At 45.5% G+C, this 20,276-nt stretch overlaps 1 protein-coding gene across 3 annotated transcripts in view; it reads right to left on the bottom strand.

Annotated features, from left to right (window-relative positions):
* tsen54 (TSEN54 tRNA splicing endonuclease subunit) overlaps window positions 1-10,929 on the bottom strand; it is a 45,462-nt gene extending 34,533 nt beyond the window's left edge. The window contains exons 1-4 of one of the 3 annotated variants that reach the window (XM_063030955.1): window positions 10,815-10,929; window positions 6,043-6,207; window positions 5,237-5,300; window positions 1,785-1,868 (exon numbers count right to left, since the gene is read on the bottom strand). In XM_063030955.1, coding sequence (XP_062887025.1) covers window positions 1,785-1,868; window positions 5,237-5,300; window positions 6,043-6,207; window positions 10,815-10,882 — 381 coding nt within the window. In that variant the 5' untranslated portion in view covers window positions 10,883-10,929. The other 2 variants (XM_063030956.1, XM_063030957.1) reach the window with 2 other exon arrangements.
* Window positions 10,930-20,276: the final 9,347 nt, after the last annotated feature.

Raw genomic sequence — 20,276 nt, 5'->3', positions numbered from 1 at the left:
AGCTGGAAATCAGCCATATTGGCAAGGTCTGGAAGTTAAAGTTCCCATACTGCGAGGGCTCATGTGGATTTCTGTCTGCACCAGCTTTGCCCACTCATCAACAATGCAGAAATAAGCATCCAACTCTTGCTAGCTTTCCTGAAAGACCTCTCCAAGTGCAAAGCAGCTGAACCACAGGAAACAAGCAGCAACACCAGATTTGGATTTCCAGCATCGGCAGATTCTCTCCTGTTTGTGATACTACAAATAATTAATCTGGCAACAGGCTACAATAGGTGAGAATAGACAACATTTACTTCACTCCTGGGCCCCTTGGGCCCCTGCCAGTTACTCATACAAAGTAACACTTTTCCTGAAGAGGTTTCGGAGTGAGATATTCCACCTCATCAAGCTTTGCATCCAAGTCTCTCAATCTTTGTCTTTTCCAGCAGTATAACAGAAATCAACAAGTAAGAATCCATCGTCCAGTCCAATTATCTGGTTCCTAAGATCAGGGGTCCCCAATCTTTTTTGCACCATGGACCAGTTTAATATTGACAATATTCTTGCAGACCGGCCAACCAGGGGAGGTGTTCCAAGTAGGGTTAAACTGACCTCAACACGTCTTTTAGTTAGGGTTGCCAACTTTCTCACTCTCAAATAAGGGACAAAAGTCGCATTTAAATCCCGAGACACTTGCGCTTACCCCAGGAAGGACTACCATGACCATGAAGCCTTGCGCGGGCACCTGTGTGCGCATGCCTGATGTGTGCATACGTGACAAATTTTTCCTCCCACAAATCTGTTTTGGCTTAATCTTCCTGACTATACTGTACATACATTATTTCTACTTTATATAGGCTGTGTATTTATTATATCATTCCTGCTTTTACTACATGTTAGTGTTATTTTAGGTTTTATATGTTATTTGGAATGATTTGGTAGGTTATTTTTTGGGTCTGGGAACGCTCAAAAATTTTTCCCATATAAATTAATGGTAATTGCTTCTTCGCTTTACACCATTTCAGCATGAAAGGTTTCACAGGAACGCTCTACCTTAGCGGGGGAAATACGGGATAAGGGCAGTCCCGTATGGGACAAACCGATTTAGCCCAGTATACGGGATGTTCTGGCTAATAAGGGACAGTTGGCAACCCTATGTTCAAGTTCAACAGTGCGTGACAGGGAATGAGGAAAGGTGCAGCTGACTCATATTTCCTCGCAGCCTGGTAGCACATGCTTTGCGGCCCGGTACCGGTCCACAGCCCGGTGGTTGAGGACCGCTGCCTAAGATAACCAAATCAATTAAACAACTGAGAAATAAACTTGACTACTTTCTAAATTTCACAAAGAACTAGCTAACTTTCCGCAGTGTGAATACATCAATAGCTTGAAGCGTGAACTTAAAGCTTTCTAATATAGTCATAGTCATACTTTATTGATCCTGGGGGAAATTGGTTTTCATTACAGTTGCACCATAGATAATAGTAATAAACCATAAATAGTTAAATAGTAATATGTAAATTATGCCAGGAAACTAAGTCCAGGACCAGCTTATTGGCTCAGGGTGTCTTGACCCTCCAAGGGAGGAGTTGTAAAGTTTGATGGCCACAGGCAGGAATGACTTCTTATGACGCTCTGGGTTGTATCTCGGTGGAATGAGTCTCTGGCTGAATGTACTCCTGTGCCCAACCAGTACATTATGTAGTGGACGGGAGACATTGTCCAAGATGGCATGCAACTTGGACAGCATCCTCTTTAGCAAGAATATAGCAAGTATGTAGAACACGGTACGTCTTACTCACACACTCAAGAAGGTACAGTGCTTCCTCCGGATAGAGCAGTTGTTTCCCTTCTTCCACATGCCCCATGGTGTGCCAAAATTTCCCCTGTGTAGAATTAAGGCAGGTAGTAAAGTGTGAAAATGGGAAAACATAGTATTGAAATGAGATTTATTCTAAATAGTAATGATATATTAATGAAATGAACTTCTGTTCCTAAACGTGAAGAAATAATTGACATCCTCAGGTCATCCCAAAACTCATTAAAACAACTTCCTTACACTTAATGATAAAATTCAGCAAATAAGGTCCGTTTGGTGAAACTGCAAAGAAAATATTTACCAGGATCTTAGTAAGGATTCCCCATTCTTCATTAATTGGACTCATTGAATCTTTTCTGTTAACCAAGAAGGCAGATGGGACTTCTTTTTAACTTTCCTTCAAAAGCCCAGCCACTGAAGTGTGACCCTAGTTTACATTTCCACACCTCTGGAATGGGACAAACTCAAATGGTGGCAATCCACTGGCACTGATGCAATTCAGTAAGGTGGTTGGGAAGTTTATTGGAAGATATTGTAAACTGCTACTTTCCAATCAAATCGCAGATAGAGTAACAAGGTTCTAGACTTGATATGTATGTTATAAGGTCAGCCACGGTGAGGCTTGACAAATTTGTCTTCCACATTATGAACATGGAACTACGAGCAGGATACTTGATCTTTCAAGCCTGATACATCATTCAATATGACTGTAGTCAAACTAATCGTTACCTTAACTCTGCGTTAAATGTGTTTTTTTACGATTGCAAGACTGTGCTGGGCTCCGAGAGCTTTAGGTGCTACGAATATACCCCATCAGTGAGATGCTCGTTGATTGGAGGAGCCAGCCATGGTGTCCAGAATGTAGGTGGAGCTAGATGGAGTTTGGAGGAGCTGGCCTGCATGCAGACCATATTGCTGCCTACTTATCGATGCATGTTTTGCACCTTGGCCCCAGAAGAACACTTTCGTTTGGTTGGATTCGTATATGGTTATTAAAATTGAATTTAATTTAATTCCTATCCACCCACAGTAACCTTTCTGCCCCCTTGCTCATCAAGAACTAGTTACCGACTTATAATATTCAGTTTCAGATTTCCACTGCTCTTCAAGAGTGCCCTGAAAACTCAGGAAGTGCTGAGAGAAAGAATTTTACCTCACCCATCTCAAAGTGGCAACACCAATTTTTTGAACAGTAATCCCTAGTTCCAAAAGTAGGAAGTACATCTCACCATCCCTCACAAGAACCTTCTGGATCGTGTATTTTCCAAAAGCCTCTTCAGTCCATTAACCTACTGCTTCTCTGAGCTTTCCTCACAAGTCAACCCACTGGCTTCAGCTGCAAGTCCAATAAATCTTTTCTAAACTAATCCAATGCATAACAACCTTGATTAGACGGGCAGACCAATACCGTACACTGTCTCCCCATGCCTTCTGTATGTAGCACAAGTACAGCCTCCTTGCTTTTGTGTTCAAATCCTTGAGCAATAAACACTGTTGCTTTTCTTAATCACTTGCTGCAAATTGTATTTCACCAAAATTCTCCGGGCTTTTCTGCTTCTTATGAATCATCCACTAGGACTCTCAGTTTCCTTGTGACTCTCTCACTTCTAGGCAATATACTTTCTTTTCAGGCATTAAAGTCAGAGTAAACAGCACAGAAACACTCATCCATGCTAACCAAGGTGCCTGCTTATGGCCCATACCCTCTAAATAATGCCGTATCCAAATATTAGTATTATATTCCATTTTCTGGATCTTTGCCTTCTGACTTAACTGATTGACATCCTTTTGAAGCCTGGTCATATCCTCCTCATACCTTATTTTCCTCATCAACAGCAAAGTTAATAACCATACCTTGATCCAAATAATTTATATAGAGTTAAACTGAGACCCCGGCACTGATGCCTGTGACATACCACTTGTTATATTATGCCAACCAGAGAAAAATCTGTTTACGTCTGCTCTCCAATGTGACTAACTAAAACGGCCACACTGAGCTGTAAATGGAAGATATTTAAGTTTTTATTTACAAAACAGATCTTCTGGAGCTGGTCCTATCTGAAGAGAATCTCACTCTCCTGACACAATTTTTACACTTTTCTTTAAAAACACAAAGATAACAACACAAAAGCACAAAGATAACAATTAATTAGAGTTTCAGTCGTTATAATCACCCACTTAACCATTTCAGATATAGTCAGGTAACTGTGCAGAATTACATTTTTTGCTATGTTAGTGTATTCCTACTAGCAAAACCACTTTTGAATACAGGCATCCGACTTACGAACAACTCGTACATATGAAAGGAGGAAGGAGAATGCCATCCGCCATTCTAAGTCAGATCACGATGCTGTCCGCCATTTTAATTCATTGCCGTTAACACTGTGTTGAGTGTGTAACCCTCCAAATATCCGGACCTGCCTCTTGGTTTTTTTGCACTACCTTACTTTCCATTTTTCTATTTTCTATTTATGATTTATAATTTAAATTTTTAATATTTACTAATAATTACTAATTTTTACTATTTTTAATATCTAATATTTGTAATCCAGGGAGTGGGAAGCGCAGAATCAAATATCGCTGTGATGATTGTACGTTCTAGTACCAATTGTTTGGCAACAGTAAAGTATAAAGCATACTTTTCCCAAAAAAATAAAGCTCTTTGTTACCAACACGGTTAAACTGAGTGTAAAAAAAAAATTCTTCCATGGAAATTCAATTGCGCATGCTGTTTTCTTCATTTGCTTTTCTACCTGTGGAAGTTGTACTTTTCTGCAGTAGATTGAAGTAGCAACTATTTCTGAGTCACTTTCTTCCACACTGCAAAGTTGACCGGGCACTTCCTGGTGCAGGTCACACACACCCTGATGTTATAAGAGCCTTGTGTTATCACTTTTTCCCCCGTGCAATAAGCCTGTTCAAGCACTATGGGGAAACTTGGACCACACTGCCTGCAAACAAACTGACATCAGGTACACACTGCTTCTCGCGCCCTTTCTTGCACAGATCTCGGTTAGGACACTTGCCAGAGCAAGTCATTATTGCATCCAACTTTTGGCTGTATCCTCTTCCCTGACCCCAAAAATCATTTCCAGTCTCCAGCTTTGGATATCTCCTCACCCTGATTTGCTGGAACCACACCCAACCTTGTGATCTCACTTGTGGAAGTTCCAGTCCCCACTGTTCACTGGATGCTGGCTTCCCGATATTGCCGGCAGCCCCTACCTAGAACCCCTGGCCCTCTATCAAGTGCCTGAATGGCAGACTATTGAACTGCACCCACTCGAATCTCCCAGTTTCCAACATCCCCAGAGTACAGCACATGTTCTCCACCATGTAAAGCACCCGAGCACCACATGTATAGTTGGGAGGCTCGCTGCTGCACACATCTAGCACTCCCCTTAGGTAAGAGTATTCTGCTTTAGCTAAACTCACTGCGTTGGACTTCAGCTCTACGATGCCCTCCTGGGGTTTCCATTCTGCTTTTATCAGGCTCCCTCTACACAAAATGAAGAGAATAATTTATGCAGCTGTTTTCCACAAATAAAGTAACACAATCAGCAAGAATCTGCTGGCTCAATTAAGAAAAGGATACAAGTATTAACCAATTTATTTTTTAAGTAGTTAAAAAAACCCATAGTCTACATTATACTGAGCTCTTGACTGTCACCAGGATTGTTAATCGGTTCTAAGTGTCAGGAATGCCTCCCTTTCAGAACATGCTACTAAAATTATGCTAAATTAGCTATTCATTTGGAACAACTCCACAGTAGCATAAAACAGATTTAATGGTCTCTAACCCAGGCTATGCATGTCCTGGGAGAATCAGATAGGACAGAGTATTTCTTCACATATTCATTCTATCTTGCTCTTTAAGGCATTTGAAGGGTGAACCATTTGATTGAAGAACCTAAAGGGTTAACTTTACAACTAACTTATACTAGAAAATGCATAGATATTGCGATCAATAAAATGTAAACCCATACCTGTGAGACCTCACACAAGCAATGAATGAACTGCATTAAGCAGAAGACCAAATATTAGGCTGAACAATCACCTTCTCTGTATCAACACATACCAAGCTCCCATACAAGAGAAGTTTCTCCAACCACCCCTTCCCATTGGCTCTCTGCATCATGTAGGACAAACCAGCCAAGTGTGATCATTGACTACTAGCAGCTATGCACATTCTCTTGAAATCTAAGCCCTGGTAACTCTGGTCAATAAGCAGCAGGACTTACAGTCGCTCCACTCGTTCTTCAGACAGGAGCTGCCACTGTTCCTCTTGACACACCTGCAGCTTCTCCGCTTGCTCTTCAGAGTTATCCGGGATGAAGTCCTTCTGGCCATGAGTCCGTTGGGGAATCTTGTGATCGCAGGATCGTGCTAAAAACAACTCTTCAGGGCTTTAGGAGGAACAGGAAAAAAAAAATCAATTCACTTACTGGCAGTCACTTATTCTTGTGCTGATTTGATTTTCCTGGTGCTGTAGGTATGCCTGCATTTGTTTCAACTGTTCAGAGATGATCAGAGATCTTTTTTTCTTGCCCGGAACACAGGAGGCAGAGGGGCAACCTTAGAGCTTTATAAAATAAAGTGGGGAACCGATATGGTAAAAGGGCACATTCCCTTCCAGGGTAGAGAATTCCAAAATGAGAAGATATATTTAAAGTGAGAGGGAATAGATTTAAAAGCATCCTGACAAGTTTTTACACACAGAGTGGTGGGTGCACAGAATGAGCTGCTAAAAAAAAATAGTAGAGGCAGTTAAGACTATGACATCCAAAACACATTTAGACAGGTACATGGATAGGAACCTCCAGGAGGACCACAACCTTGCTGCACATTGGAGGCTTGTGTGCCTCAATGACCCGGAGGCTAGAGTCAGGGCCTTATTCTTTGGCTGTTGGTAGGGTCACCCATGCCAAACAGGTCAAAGGGTAGAGACCAGACTAAGAGTGGTCCACCAGTCCTCCAGGTTCCGAGGTTTAGCTCAGGGCTAACCATCCTGACTGGAAAACAACAGTGAAGAATTCACTCTACAACTCTATTATCAAGAAAAAGGGTCATATATGGTGGGGGGGGGGGAGAAAGGGAGAAGAACCACACGCAATGGGGCACGGGGGGGGGAAGAGGAGGTGAGAGACACGGATCTAGGGGAGTGACACTCAGTGACTCAACATATACCTTCTTTACAAAAGAAGCTGCCTACATCATCCCCTGACTAATGTCTTCAGGAATAAGAAAGATACAATGGGGGGAAAAAAGGAGAATGGAGTTCTTGGCCCATTATTCCTGACTACAATTCTGGATGCCAATCTAATAACATACTAATAGAGCATTTGACAAGGTACTTGCTAGGTAGGTTCATCCAGAAGATTAAGATGTATAGGATATGAATAAAAATGTATGGATATGAATATATGTTATGAGTTGTACATCACTTTGGTTTTGTACTGTATAAATCTCCTTTTTGTTGGTGGTTTTTTTTGTTGTAATGTAGAAACTCAAAAAAATTAATTTAAAAAAATGTATGGGATATACTGGCTTGCCCATAGGGGAGAATAAATAGTGATGAATGGGTTTTATTCTGGCTAAAGGTGTGTGACTGACGATGTTCCACAAGACACAAAGATTGGTGACATTGTGGACAGAACAGAAAGTTGCATCAAAGGATGCAGTGGGATACAGATCAGCTGCAGACAGGCATGAAGAAATGGTAAATGCAGTTTACCAGGCAAGTCTGAGGTGCTGCAATTTGGGATATCAAATGTAAAGGGGAAGTGCACAGTTAATGGCAGGACCCTCAACATCTGTAATGTACAGTGGCATACATGAGACTTCCGGTTAAGGTGGTGCTACCAAACATGCGCAACAGCCTCCTGGTAGTCAAAAGGCAAAGAAATCCGACCAAAAGCATCACCAAAAATACACTTTCTGAGGTAAAGTTGTGTTAAATTATCGCCCAAACAGTGAAGGGGCAAGCAATGGCGAGGCGAGTTTGGGGGGGGAGGGGGGGAATGAATCATTGCAGACGGCTTTTCGATAACCGTACAGTTGACTCGGCAACAAGTTTGGGTCACTCTAGGCACAGACGGGAAGGAGAAATTGGGGTCCAGTCAGAGGAGATCTGATCTCTATGCTCATACAACTGACTCTGGTGCAAGGTTGGCTCGCTCTGGGCGCTGAGCTGATTTAAAGATCGTGAGAGTGTGGCTTTGGGCTAGGTGACGAAATCTGGGCCCGGAGCACGTTGCTGGGCAGCATGATCTTGGCCCAGGGCCTTTCGCAGTGAGGCCTTTTCTAGGGCGAGGTACAATGCTCTTTTAGACAATTTAAACACCAGTCCAGATTTGAGGCGAGAGCTGATTTCACTCGCTCTCCATGATGTTCACTCGCTCTCCGGGGCACCAGAGCCTTTTGCTGTTCCATTGTTGGGTGAGCAGTTTCAAGTTCCTGGGTGTCAAGATCTCTGATGACCTAATTCGGTCCCAACATATCAATGCAGCTACAAAGGCAGCAAGACAGCATCTATACTTTATTAGGAGTTTGAAGAGATTTGATATGTCAACAAAAACACTCAAAAACTTCTATAGGTGTGCTATGGAGAGCATTCTGACAGGCTGCCTCACTGTCTGGTATGGGCGGGAGGGGGGAAGAGGGGGCTACTGCAGAGGACTGAAAGAAGTTGCAGAGTGTTGCAAATTTAGTCCGCTCTACTTTGGGTACTAGCTTACAAAGTACCCAGGATATCTTCAAGGAGCAGTGTCTCAGAAAGACAGCAACCATTATTAACGACCCCCAGCACCCAGGGCATGCCCTTTTCTCAATGTTACCATCAGGTAGGAGGTACAGAAGCCTGAAGGCACATACTCAGTGATTTAGGAACAGCTTCTTCCCATCTGCCATTGTGATGAAAGAGGGTTACAAAAGTACACATGACTAAAATGTTAACTGTCCTGTGCTAGCATCAGTGGGATCAACAGTTGATCTGCCACCTGTTTTCAGGAGAGAGAGATAAGTAAGACAATGGAGCAGCATTTGGAAATGTTAATGAAGAGTTTAACGGAAGGGGACACCGGTCTGAGTATTGTCAAGACCGGCTCCTTTTGAACCCTGAACTGTTTGAAGTGTGATGGACAGGCAATACCCCAGCAGGGGGATAAAAAGGGGCAGGTTCGCTAAGACAACACACACGACACCACGAGGTAACAAGACCCTGGAAGCGGTGCGCCCCCACAAGTCGGTGGGAGTTTTGGAGGTCTGGTCGCGGGACCAGCCATAGACGCACAGGGTGGAAAGATACGGTTGGCGGGAACCTGGTGTGTGTCCGCCCTTGCCTGAGTGCTGGGTTCACCGCTGAAGAACAATCGTGTCTGGAACGGAGGGGTCACAGTCGGTGACCTCAGAAGACATTACAAAGGGCTCGCCCGAAAGCTAACTGCGAGGAATATCAAAGGTCTGTTGAATCCGATTTGAATATCAGCATTCGCTCTCTCCCTCCCCAACGGCACGACGGCGATTACTGCGAACTGAACTAAACTGAACTCTGTCACTTGTGATTGAACATTTTACCCCTAGACTGCGATAGAGCTGATTGACCCTATTATCCTAGTTCTGTGTACATGTGCGTTTATTCATTGCTAACCTGTTGCATTTATATCCTTACTATTAGAGTACCGTGTTGCTTATTTCTTTAATGAACCTTTCTTAGTTCTAGTAATCCAGACTCCAACTGAGTGGTCCATTTCTGCTGGTTTGGCAACCCAGTTACGGGGTACGTAACACCATCTGATTCCTAAATGGACATTGAACCCTTGGATACTATCTCATTTTTTAAATGTATATTATTTCTGTTTTTGCACAATTTTTAATGTATTCACTATAGATATACTGCAATTGAATTTTTTCTTCATCTGCTATATTATGTATTTTATTGAACTGCTGCTAAGTTAACAAATTTCACGACACACGCCAATGATAATAAACCTAATTCTGATTCAATTTAAACGCCTGCTCAGATGGACTGAAAAGTCAGGGTGTTGGGATCCAGGAGGAGAGCCAATAACACTCGTTCTCCACGATGGTCACTCCCCTCTCTTTTTACGATACCGAGGCTACGAAGACTACCCTTGATTGCTGTGCTCTGTGTCTAATAAAATAAACTGATACGCGAGGCTTTGACCTACTCTGGGGTTCGGATCTGAGGACTCAGTTTTGGTTTGGAATGCTGTTGCTTACGTGTTGTGTTTTTTTCTTTCTTGTGAACATCGAGAATTGGCCTTGTTTTCTTTAATTGAGTTCTTTTGGGATTTCTTGCTTTGTGGCTACCAGTGAACAAACAAATCTCAAGGCTGTATAATTTATACATTCTTGATAATAAATGTACTTGAATCTTGAGAATTCAAGTCCAAAGCTCCCTGAACGTGGCTGCATAAGTTAACAGTGTAAAGGAATACAGCATTCTATTTACTAGCCAAGGTATTGAGCTCAAGAATCAAGTAACATTGCAGCTTTATAAAACTTTGGAATATTACTTGTAATTTTGGCCTCCCCATTCTAGCTAGGATGTGGAGGCTTTGGGGAGGATACAGAATAACAAAAACCTACCTGGATTAGAGGGCAATGCTGTAAGGAGAGATTGTACAAACTAGGGTTTCTCTGGAGCGACAGAGGGCGAGGAGAGACCTGATAGACCAAACTATTTGACTGCATCGCGGTGTACACGACTGATTTGGTGACTTTGTCCCACTCACCCCTTGACTGGTCAGTGGCTCACACCCCTCACCAGGGCTCCCACTGCCAGCTCCAGCGCTTCCGCTACAAAGGACAAGGGACCCAGACACAGGCCGTACGAGTTTCTTTCGCTGTTCCCCTGCTCCGCCGCACACCCCAATGGGGCCCACAGCCCACAAGGTGCTCCTTTTAACAGAAACCGGGATTGCAACGGCAGCCTAAAGCAGCAGTAATACCGCTCCGCTGTGCCCCGAAGCCCCTGGGCCGCGGCGTTTACCTCAGCGTACGACCCGCAGGGCTCTCCACTCGCTCCTCAACGGCCTCTATTTGCACAGCACCATCCATAGCGCCAGCACCCAGCGTCCGCTGTATTTCTCTTCCGCTTCGGCTGGCGCTTGCTCACTATTGGTTCCGTCCCATGAACTGTGCTCGGTCTCCGCACGGATCAGGAACTCCATCAGGTCCTAGTGCTCCTCTCCCTTTACTTCGGAACATCCGTCGTGTCCTGGCGTTCGCTGACTGAGTTCCCATCTATTGCAAACGTATGAAGAGGAGTAAAGCAGCCTGTTTCATCAATCGAAGATATCGTGGTTGATCTACATCTTATCAAGGGATGGATAATAAATCCTGTCCACAATACTAATGCCCATATTTCTGTTCAATGGATATACTAAAACAATACAATTATAAAGTTCATCAGTAATACTGCCATGCGTGCATGTCACTTTTTGCGTTGTCTTGCGTTGCATATTTTGCATGTATTGTAAACACAAAATAATCTGGACATGCTGGGGTCAAAGCAACACGCACAACACGCCGAAGGGTCTCGGCCCGAAACGTTGATTGTTCGTTTCCACGGATGCTGCCCGACCTGCTGAGTTCCTCCAGCGTGTTTTGCATGTATTGCATTGCCTGCCAGATGCACTCATTCCATGTGCACTATGATAACCCATTAATTCAAAGTTCAAAGTACATTTTATTATCAAAGTTTATATGTCACCATATACAACCCTGAGATTGATTTTCCTGTGGGCATACTCTACAAATCGAAAGAATAGTAACTATAACAGGATCAATGAAAGATCAACCAGAGTACAGAAGACAACAAACTGCTAATGCAAATATAAATAAATATCAGTAAGTAACGAGAACATGAGATAATAAGATAAAGAGTCCTTGAAGTGAGATCATTGGTTGCAGGAACATCTCAATGATGAGACTATGGGTTTTCACTAATAAAACATGTAAGGCATTTTATGTTTAAGAAAAAAACCATAATAACTCATTTACTGAACTCCAAAAAACTGAACACAAAGTCCAGTAAAAGTACTTAATGTAATTACATAATCCTGTCAGACCCACCTTTTAAAGTGAACCCCAACTAAATGTCACAAGCAAGAGAAAACTTACAGATGTGGCAAATCCAAGCAACACTCATAAAATATTGGAGGAACTTAAAAGGCCAGGCAGCATCTTTGGAAAAAAAGTACAGTCAATGTTTTGGGCTGAGACCCTTTGGCAGGACTGGAGAAAAAATGCTGAGGATTAGATTTAAAAGGTGGGGGGAAGGGAGAGAGAATCACCAGGTGGTAGGTGAAACCTGGAGGGGGATGGGATGAAGTAAAGAGCTAGGAAGTTGATTGGTGAAAGAGACAGAAGGTCATGGAAGAAAGAAAAAGGGGGAAGGAGTGCAAGAGGGAGGTGATGGGCTGGCAAGGGGATGAGGTGAGAGAGGGAAAAGGGGATGGAAAATGGAGAAGGTGGGTGTTGGGGTCATTACCAGAAGTCTGAGAAATCAATGTTCATGCTATCAGGTTGGAGGTTACCGAAATGGAATACAAGGTCCTGACAAAGGGTCTCAGCCCGAAACATCGACTGTACTTCTTCCTACAGATGCTGCCTGGCTTGCTGTGTTCCACCAGCATTTTGTGTGTGTTGCTGGAATATAAGGTGCTGTTCCTCCAGCCTAAGTGTGGTCTCATCACAATAGTGGAGACATAGCGGAATGAGAATGGGAAGTGGAATTAAAATGGGTGGCCACTGGGAGATCCCGGTTGTTCTGGTGGATGGAGCGTAGATGCTCGGCAAAGTGGTTTCACTGATATACAGGAGGCCACACCGGGAGCATCGAACACAGTACATGACCCCAACAGACTCACAAGTGAAGTGTCACCTCACTCGGAAGGACTATTTGGGGCCCTGGAGATGGACATCAACACAGAGGAGGAAGCCATGGATGGCCTTCTGTCTCTTTCACCAATCAACTTCCTAGCTCTTTACTTCATCCCCTCCCACTAGGTTAGCTGCCCCCGGCAGTCACCCCACCCAATGACACGGCACTTAAATTACTCCACTCCAACCCAAGTTGATGTTTACTGCATACCTATGAAAACACATTCTTAACATTCATGTGAATAGACTTCAGGCACATGTGAGTCAGAGGAGAAGAAAATACCACAGCCTTGCAGTTAAAACAGACATCCAGCCACAAGACCATCCGAGAAAGGTTGTATAAATGGAAAGAGGATCACTGGATAACATGGGGAATATCTAAATGACCACTGGATGACTGAAACAACAGAGTGCACAGATTTTCTAAGTTTATTTTCCTAATCACTGAGGTACTCAGCCTTGTGTGTGGGTGAAGCTGGGTGTGATACCTTCAGTACTCATGACCTAAAGACTCAAAAATGGCATGTTTGTGCAAGTGGCAAATTGGTGAGAGTTTTTCTTTTCTGTTAAGACCTGAAGTCCACAATACCCTGACCTGTTGGGATGCTCACCCTCGTGCCAATATTTGGCCAGCACACGTTACAGTGTTGGAGGGCCGATCAGCCATTGCATCCACAATATGGAAAATGCATCGCACTCTGCAAACCAGACAGTAACTATTGGGTAGTCACAGCCCTTTGGTCCAAGGAGTCAATGTCAACCATAGTGCCCACCACCTAGTCCTAATTTCCTGCAGTTCACCCATATCCCTTTAAGCCCAACCCCTGCACGTGACAATGATACAGAGAGTGTAGCAACCAACATCATTAGATTGACATATGGAGAGATGAATTCCACCCTCATTTCTATGAAAGGCATTTAGATATCAATGATTTGCTGTGTAAAAGGTGAGAAGGTATGGGATAATATCAATGTGTTCTGATGTTTATTGGAGTAGTTATCAGGTAGGATAGGAAACTCCATAGGCAGTCCTCCTTTCCCCAGCTCAGTTGTATTTGCATATTATAACAAGGAAATTGAACTTGGAGTTGCAAGTCACGGACAGTGCTGATTCTGGAGGCCAAACTCACTGACAACTCATTCCTCTGCACATCAACTGCTAAGCAAATGTCTTCCACCATCCTTCTCCAACGTACCATTCTGCCTGCAGGCAATAAAGGACCAACATCTATAGCCCAGGAACCACCTCTCAGCAAAGGCAGACAGTGACAATGAAGTTTGTCATTCAGGGCACCAACGTATCCCTTAGCTGTTTGAAGAAAAAAGGCGCTTGAAGATCAAAACCTTACACTTGACACAAAGCACATGATTTATGAGTTTTCAGTGCTCCCTGTCTGCCAATATGCCACTGAGGCTCGGACTACTGGTAACAGGCCAACATAAAACCATCAAAATCATGTTTTTTTATCACTGACAAGTTGTGTTTTTTTTTTCCCTTTGCAGCAGCAGAACACTGTAAGACTCAAAAATTACTATAACTTACAAAATAAATTAATGTAAAAGGTGAATAATGAGGAACTGTTCTTCAGTGCCCCCCACTATCCACAGTAGACCCAGTGCTGCAATGAGCGAATGAAGCAAACGCAAGTGCAGGACACAGGCACGGAGATTGAATTAGGATGCTCACACGGACATGAACGTTGAACAGCAAACAGAAGGGACCTTGACGTGGAGAGACGGAGTTTCTTAGGTAAACCTTGAAACTGGAGCTAAACTTAGAACACACGGTCCTAAGCAGCCAGGAAACATTAATTACCACGCAGGCAAAACCAATGATCTGGCGACTAGCGGTTGTAACGCCAGGGTTCTTATGCTGCAGGTCTTGATGGAAACCAGGTGTGCCGTCATCAAAGAGAATTGGAAGCAAATGGGAAATTAACGGTCAGGACCGTGGCACAATCAAAGGAAATTAGGAGAAAGATAGGGAATTAATGATCAGGACCGTGACAATACCCTCCCCTCTCAACGGGAGTCTCCAGACAATCCACCAGGCTTGTCAGGATTGTCTCAATGGAAATCACAGATGAGGGAAGGATCCAGGATAAAGGAGCGGGGAATTCATGAGTGTTCCTCCAGGCCGTGTCCCTCCCAATTGACCAGGTACTGGAGACCCCTGCTTTGGCGGCGCACATCCAGTATTCGCCGGACGGTTGTCGTCAATGATCCAGGCGGGTGGAGGGGGTTCTGCAGGAGGGCACAAAGGGCTTTCAAATACAGGTTTCAATTGGGAGACGTGGAACGTGGGATGAATGTGCATGGATTCGGGCAGTTTGAGTCTGACCACCAAGGGGTTGATGACACTCTCAATCGCCAATGGTCGCAGGTAGCGAGGGGCGAGTTTCTTAGGTTCATTCTTGAGGGGGATGTCTTTTGACGAGAGCCAAACCTTCTGCCCAGGCCGATAATTTGGTGCAGGAATTCGATGGTGATCAGCAATCCTCCAGTTGCGGTCGGCTGAACGGAGTAGGGCCGCGCGTGCATCCTTCCAGATCTTGTGGCACCGGCGGAGATGGGCTTGAACTGAAGGCACAGCAATGTCTTCTTCATGGGCAGAAAACAGAGGGAGTTGATAGCTGAGGGAGCATTCAAAGGGAGACATTCCAGTGGCGGTACTGACCAGGGAGTTGTGGGCGTACTCTACCGAAGTGAGATGGGTGCTCCAGGATGACATGTTGTGGGCAGTTATGCAGCTCAGTGCTGCTTCCAAATCCTGGTTTTCTCGTTCTGTTTGACCATTAGCCTTGGATGGAAGCTGGAAGACAGACTTACTGAGGCTCCAAGGGCTTGACAAAAGGATCTCCAGACTTGAGAGATGAATTGGGGGCCCTGGTCAGAAATACCATCAGAGGGAATCCCATGAAGGCAGAAGACGTGATGAACAAGGAGGTCCCACAGGCTGTAGGGAGTTTGGGAAGGGCTACGAAGTGCACAGCTTTGGAGAAGCGGTCCACCATGATGAGTACAGCAGTATTCCCATATGAAGGGGGTAGCTCAGTAACGAAATCCAGTGGCGTGTGAGACCAAGGGTGGCTAGGGACAGGTAGGGGTCGAAGCAACCCAGCAGGTGGTCAGTGGGAGGCTTTTCCGTGGGCACACACAGTACAGGCAGAGACGAAGGAACAAGTGTCAGCATCCATGGAGGGCCACCAGAAATGTATCTTCAGAAGGAACAGAGTTTGATCGATCCCGGGATGGCAGGCAAAACGAGAAGTGTGCCCCCACTGGAGAACCTGAGACTGAACAGATTCAGGCACGAAGAGGCGATTGGGGGGTCCATTGCCTGGGTCAGGATGAGTTTGTTGGGCCTCTTTGACTATGGATTCAATCTCCCAGGTGAGGACAGCCACTACACAGGATGTGGAAGGATGGTCTCGGGGTTGGGATGACCCTCCTTGGAGAAGTATTGACGGGAGAGAGCATCGGGCTTCCCGTTCTTGGACCCTGGACGATAGGCAAGTGTGAATCTGAAACGGCCAAAAAATAATGTCCAACGGCCTTGGCGGGAATTCAGGCATTTTGCGGTTTGGATGTATGCGAGGTTCTTGTGGTCTGTCCAGACAATGAATGGATGTTCTGCTCTCTCCAGCCAGTGCCTCCACTCCTCCAAAGCGAGTTTGACGGCCAGTAACGCCCAGTTCCCTATGTCGTAGTTCCGTTTGGTGGTTCAGCTCCGAGAAGGCTGAGACCGCTTCGGGGGTCCAGTGAAAAGGGGTCGCAGGAGAGGTGAGTCGAGTAAGGGGGCGCTGCCACCTGGCTGTAATCCCTGATGAAGCGACGATAAAAGTTTGCAAACCCCAGAAATTACTGGAGTTGCTTGAGTCTTGTGGGTTTTGACCACTCCGCCACCACCCAGATCTTTTCAGGATCTGCCCTTATTTGCCTGCTGTCGATGATGTACCCCAAGAAACTGACAGGGGGGACATGAAACTCGCACTTTTCAGCCTTAATGAATAGCTTGTTCTCCCAAAGCCTCTGCAGAACCTGATGGACGTGGTGGATGTGTTCCTGAAGACTGCGGGTGAAGATTAAGATGTCGTCCAAATAAATGAAAACAAAATGGTTAATAAAGTCTCTAAGGACATCATTTATCAGGGCTTGGAAGGCAGCGGGTGCATTGGTGAGACCAAAGGGCATGACCAGATATTCGAAATGCCCGAGAGGGATGTTTTGAAAGCTGTTTTCCACTCATCTCCCTCCCTTGTTCTGACCAGATAGTAGGCACTCCATAGGTCCAGTTTAGAAAAAATGGTGGCTCCATGAAGGGGTTCGAAAGCAGAGTTGTTAAGGGGTAGTGGATACTGATTCTTTATGGTGATGCTATTCAGGGCACGGTAGTCAACGCAGGGGTGCAGTTAGCTGTCTTTCTTCCCCACAAAGAAGATCCTGCGCCTATTGGGACGACGATGGTTGGATAATACCAGTCACGAGGGGTTCATTTAGGTGAGCCTCCATTGCTTCCCTTTCTGGCCGGGACAGGTTATACAGCTGACTGATGGGTAGAGGGGCTCTGGGGAGAAGGTCAATTGCGCAATCGTAAGGGTGGTGTGGAGGCAGGGAAAGAGTGTTTGCTAAACACTTCTCTCAGGTTGTGATACTCTGCTGGAACCTTGGATAAATCAGGGGCTTCTGAGGCAGACGAGGTCGCGGTGACTCCCACAGGGGAAAGGGCCGATTGTAGACAAGTGGAGTGACAGAACAGACTCCAGCTGACTATCTTCCTTCCTGACCAGCTGACTGTCCAGTCAATGTGGGGGTTATGGTGGCTTAACCAGGGATAACCAAGAACTATTGGAGCTTGAGGAGAGGAAATTAAATTGAATCGTATCTGTTCCCTATGGTTCCCGGAGAGAAAGTGGTGGTGTGCAATGAGTGTCTTAGGCCAGTAGCCTACCGTCCAGTGCCCAGGCTTCCAAGGGGTTATTCAACAGCTAGCGAGGAATTCCGGCCCGGGAAGCTATGTTTTCATCCAAAAGGTTTCCCTCAGCGCCGGAGTCCACTAGTGCTGACAGAGGCAGGGACTGTTGGTTATAACGTAAAGTAGCTTGCAGCTGCATCCGGGTTCAGGGAACAGAAGGGAATTCTGTCTGGCTCTCCAGGGTCCCCCTTTCTACTGGTGAACCTTCCCTTTTTGGCCGAAGGGGACAGGTAGCGTGGAAGTGGCCAGACTGGCCGCAATACAGACACTCCCCCGCTCTCAATCTCCGGAGTCGTTCTGTGGGGGAAAGGCGGTTCCATCCCAGCTGCATTGGTTCCTCTCCCGGGGCAGTGGAAACGGCCGGGCTGGCAGCTACTCTAGGAGCAGAAGGAAAGAGGCTTGTTCTGGCGGGAGGCGGAAATGAGTGCCATGGAGTGGCCAAAGGTGGTGGACGACTCATTCTTTCTCTATGGTGTTCTTGGAGACGATTGTCCAACCTGGTGGCTAGGGAAATCAAAGAGTCCAGGCCGTCAGTATCGTCTCTTGCTGCCAACTCATCTTTTACCATGTCGCTGAGACCATTCCAAAAGACCCCTTGGAGTGCCTCATCGTTCCAGCCCGCTAACGTCCGGAACTCCACAGAATATTCGACAACACTGCGTAAACCCTGGTGGAGATTGAGTAGGCATTTGGCGGTGTCTTTACCACGGACGGGGTGGTCAAAGATCTTTCTCATTTCCGCGACAAAAGTGGCGATTATCCCAAACATCTGTAGCCCACGCTAAGCCACTTCCCTGGAACAACCCCATGATATAAGCAATTTTTGACTTATCCGTGGAGTACGTGGATGACTGCTGTTCGAACACCAAGGAGCGCTGCAGAAGGAAGGCCCGGCACTTCCCCAAATCCCCAGCGTAGTGTTCTGGTTCAGGTAGTGCTGCTCCCTATGTGTTGCTGACATGTAGGGGGTTGCCACTACAGGCTGTCTGGGCTGGTGAGACAGAGTTCCAGGAGTGGATGGGGTAAGATGAGTGGATACACGGTCCACCTGGTCACCGATCTTCATTATGTCAGCAGACAGGGAATGGAGGTTCTCCATGGCCTCCCGGAAGAGTTGGTCATGCAGACCCAGTAGGGAGCCCTGGCTGGCAAGAGCTTGTTGCGGGGTATTCATGTCCACTGGGTCCATTGTGGCCAGATCGTTCTGTTGCAATGAGCGAATGAAGCGAATTCAAGTGCAGGACACAGGCATGGAGATTGAGTTAGACTGCTTACACGGACGTGAACATTGAACTGCAAACAGGAGGGATCTGGACACAGAGCCTTGACACAGAGAGATGGAGTTTCATAGGTAAACCTTGAAACTGGAGCAAAACTTAGAACACATGGTCCCAAGTGGCTGGGAAATGTTAATTACCAAACAGGCAAAACCAATGATCTGACGACTAGTGGTTGTAACGCCAGGGTTCTTATGCTGCAGGTCTTGATGGAAACCAGGTGTGCCGTCATCAAAGAGAATTGGAAGCAAGTGGAAAATTAATGGTCAGGACCATGGCACAATCAAAGGAAATTAGGAGAAAGATAGAAAATTAACAATCAGGACCATGACATCCAGGTCCCTATGTTCCTCAATATTTCCCACTATCGATGGTGCCTGTCCTACCCTGGTACACCAAGGACCCTTTGTTCCTCAGAAATATGAAGCATTTCCATTATCATATCCTTGTATACCAAGGTCCCTCTGTTCCTCATTACTCCTTACCATTCATGCTATATATCCCACCCTTGTACACTGACATTTCTCAGTTCCTCAGTGCTCCCCACAATAGATGGTAGGTCCTAAGCTTGTACACCGAGATCCCCCTGTTCCTCAATAGTCCCGACCTCTGCTGTGCACCTCCTACCTTTGTATACCGAGGTTTCTCTGTTCCTCAGTTTCCTAACATTCATGAAGCGCGTCCTCAATGTACCTTGTACAGAAGGTCCCACTCTTCCTCAATTCTCCCACGATACATGTGTGTTCTAACATAAGACCCTGACCCAGAGACCCTGAGGACCATTTGATGGTTCTGGGCCTGTGCTCACTGGATTTTAGAAGAACGAGGGAAGGATCTCATTGAAACCTTTTGAATATTGAAATGCCTAGATAGAATAATACTGGTAAGGATGTTTCCTACAGTGGGAGAGTCTAGGACCAAAGGGCACAGCCTCAGACTACAAGATGAGGAGAAATTGCTTTAGCCTGAGTGTGGTTAACCTGTGGAATTCATTGCCAAGGGTGACTGTTTAGAATGAATCATTTAGTATATTTAAAGTGGAGGCTGAAAGATTCGTGATTAGTGAGGGCATCAAAGGTTATGGGGAGAAGGCAGGAGAATATGTCTGAGAGGGATAATAAATCAGCCATGATGGAATGGAGAAGCAGGCTCGACGGGCCACATGGCCTAATTCTGCTCCTGTGGACTGATGGACCCTGAGATCCCTCTGTTCCTCAGTATCCCCTACCATTCACAGTGTGTGTCCCACCCTGTACATTGAGGTCCCTCTGTCCCTCAGTACTTCCTTACCATTCACAGTGTGTGTCCCATCCTG

Source organism: Mobula hypostoma, chromosome 22 (assembly GCF_963921235.1).
Source record: "Mobula hypostoma chromosome 22, sMobHyp1.1, whole genome shotgun sequence".
NCBI classification, from domain to species: domain Eukaryota; kingdom Metazoa; phylum Chordata; class Chondrichthyes; order Myliobatiformes; family Myliobatidae; genus Mobula; species Mobula hypostoma.
The sequence above is the reverse complement of the archived record's forward strand: the minus strand, read 5'-3'. Positions and strand labels throughout refer to the sequence as shown.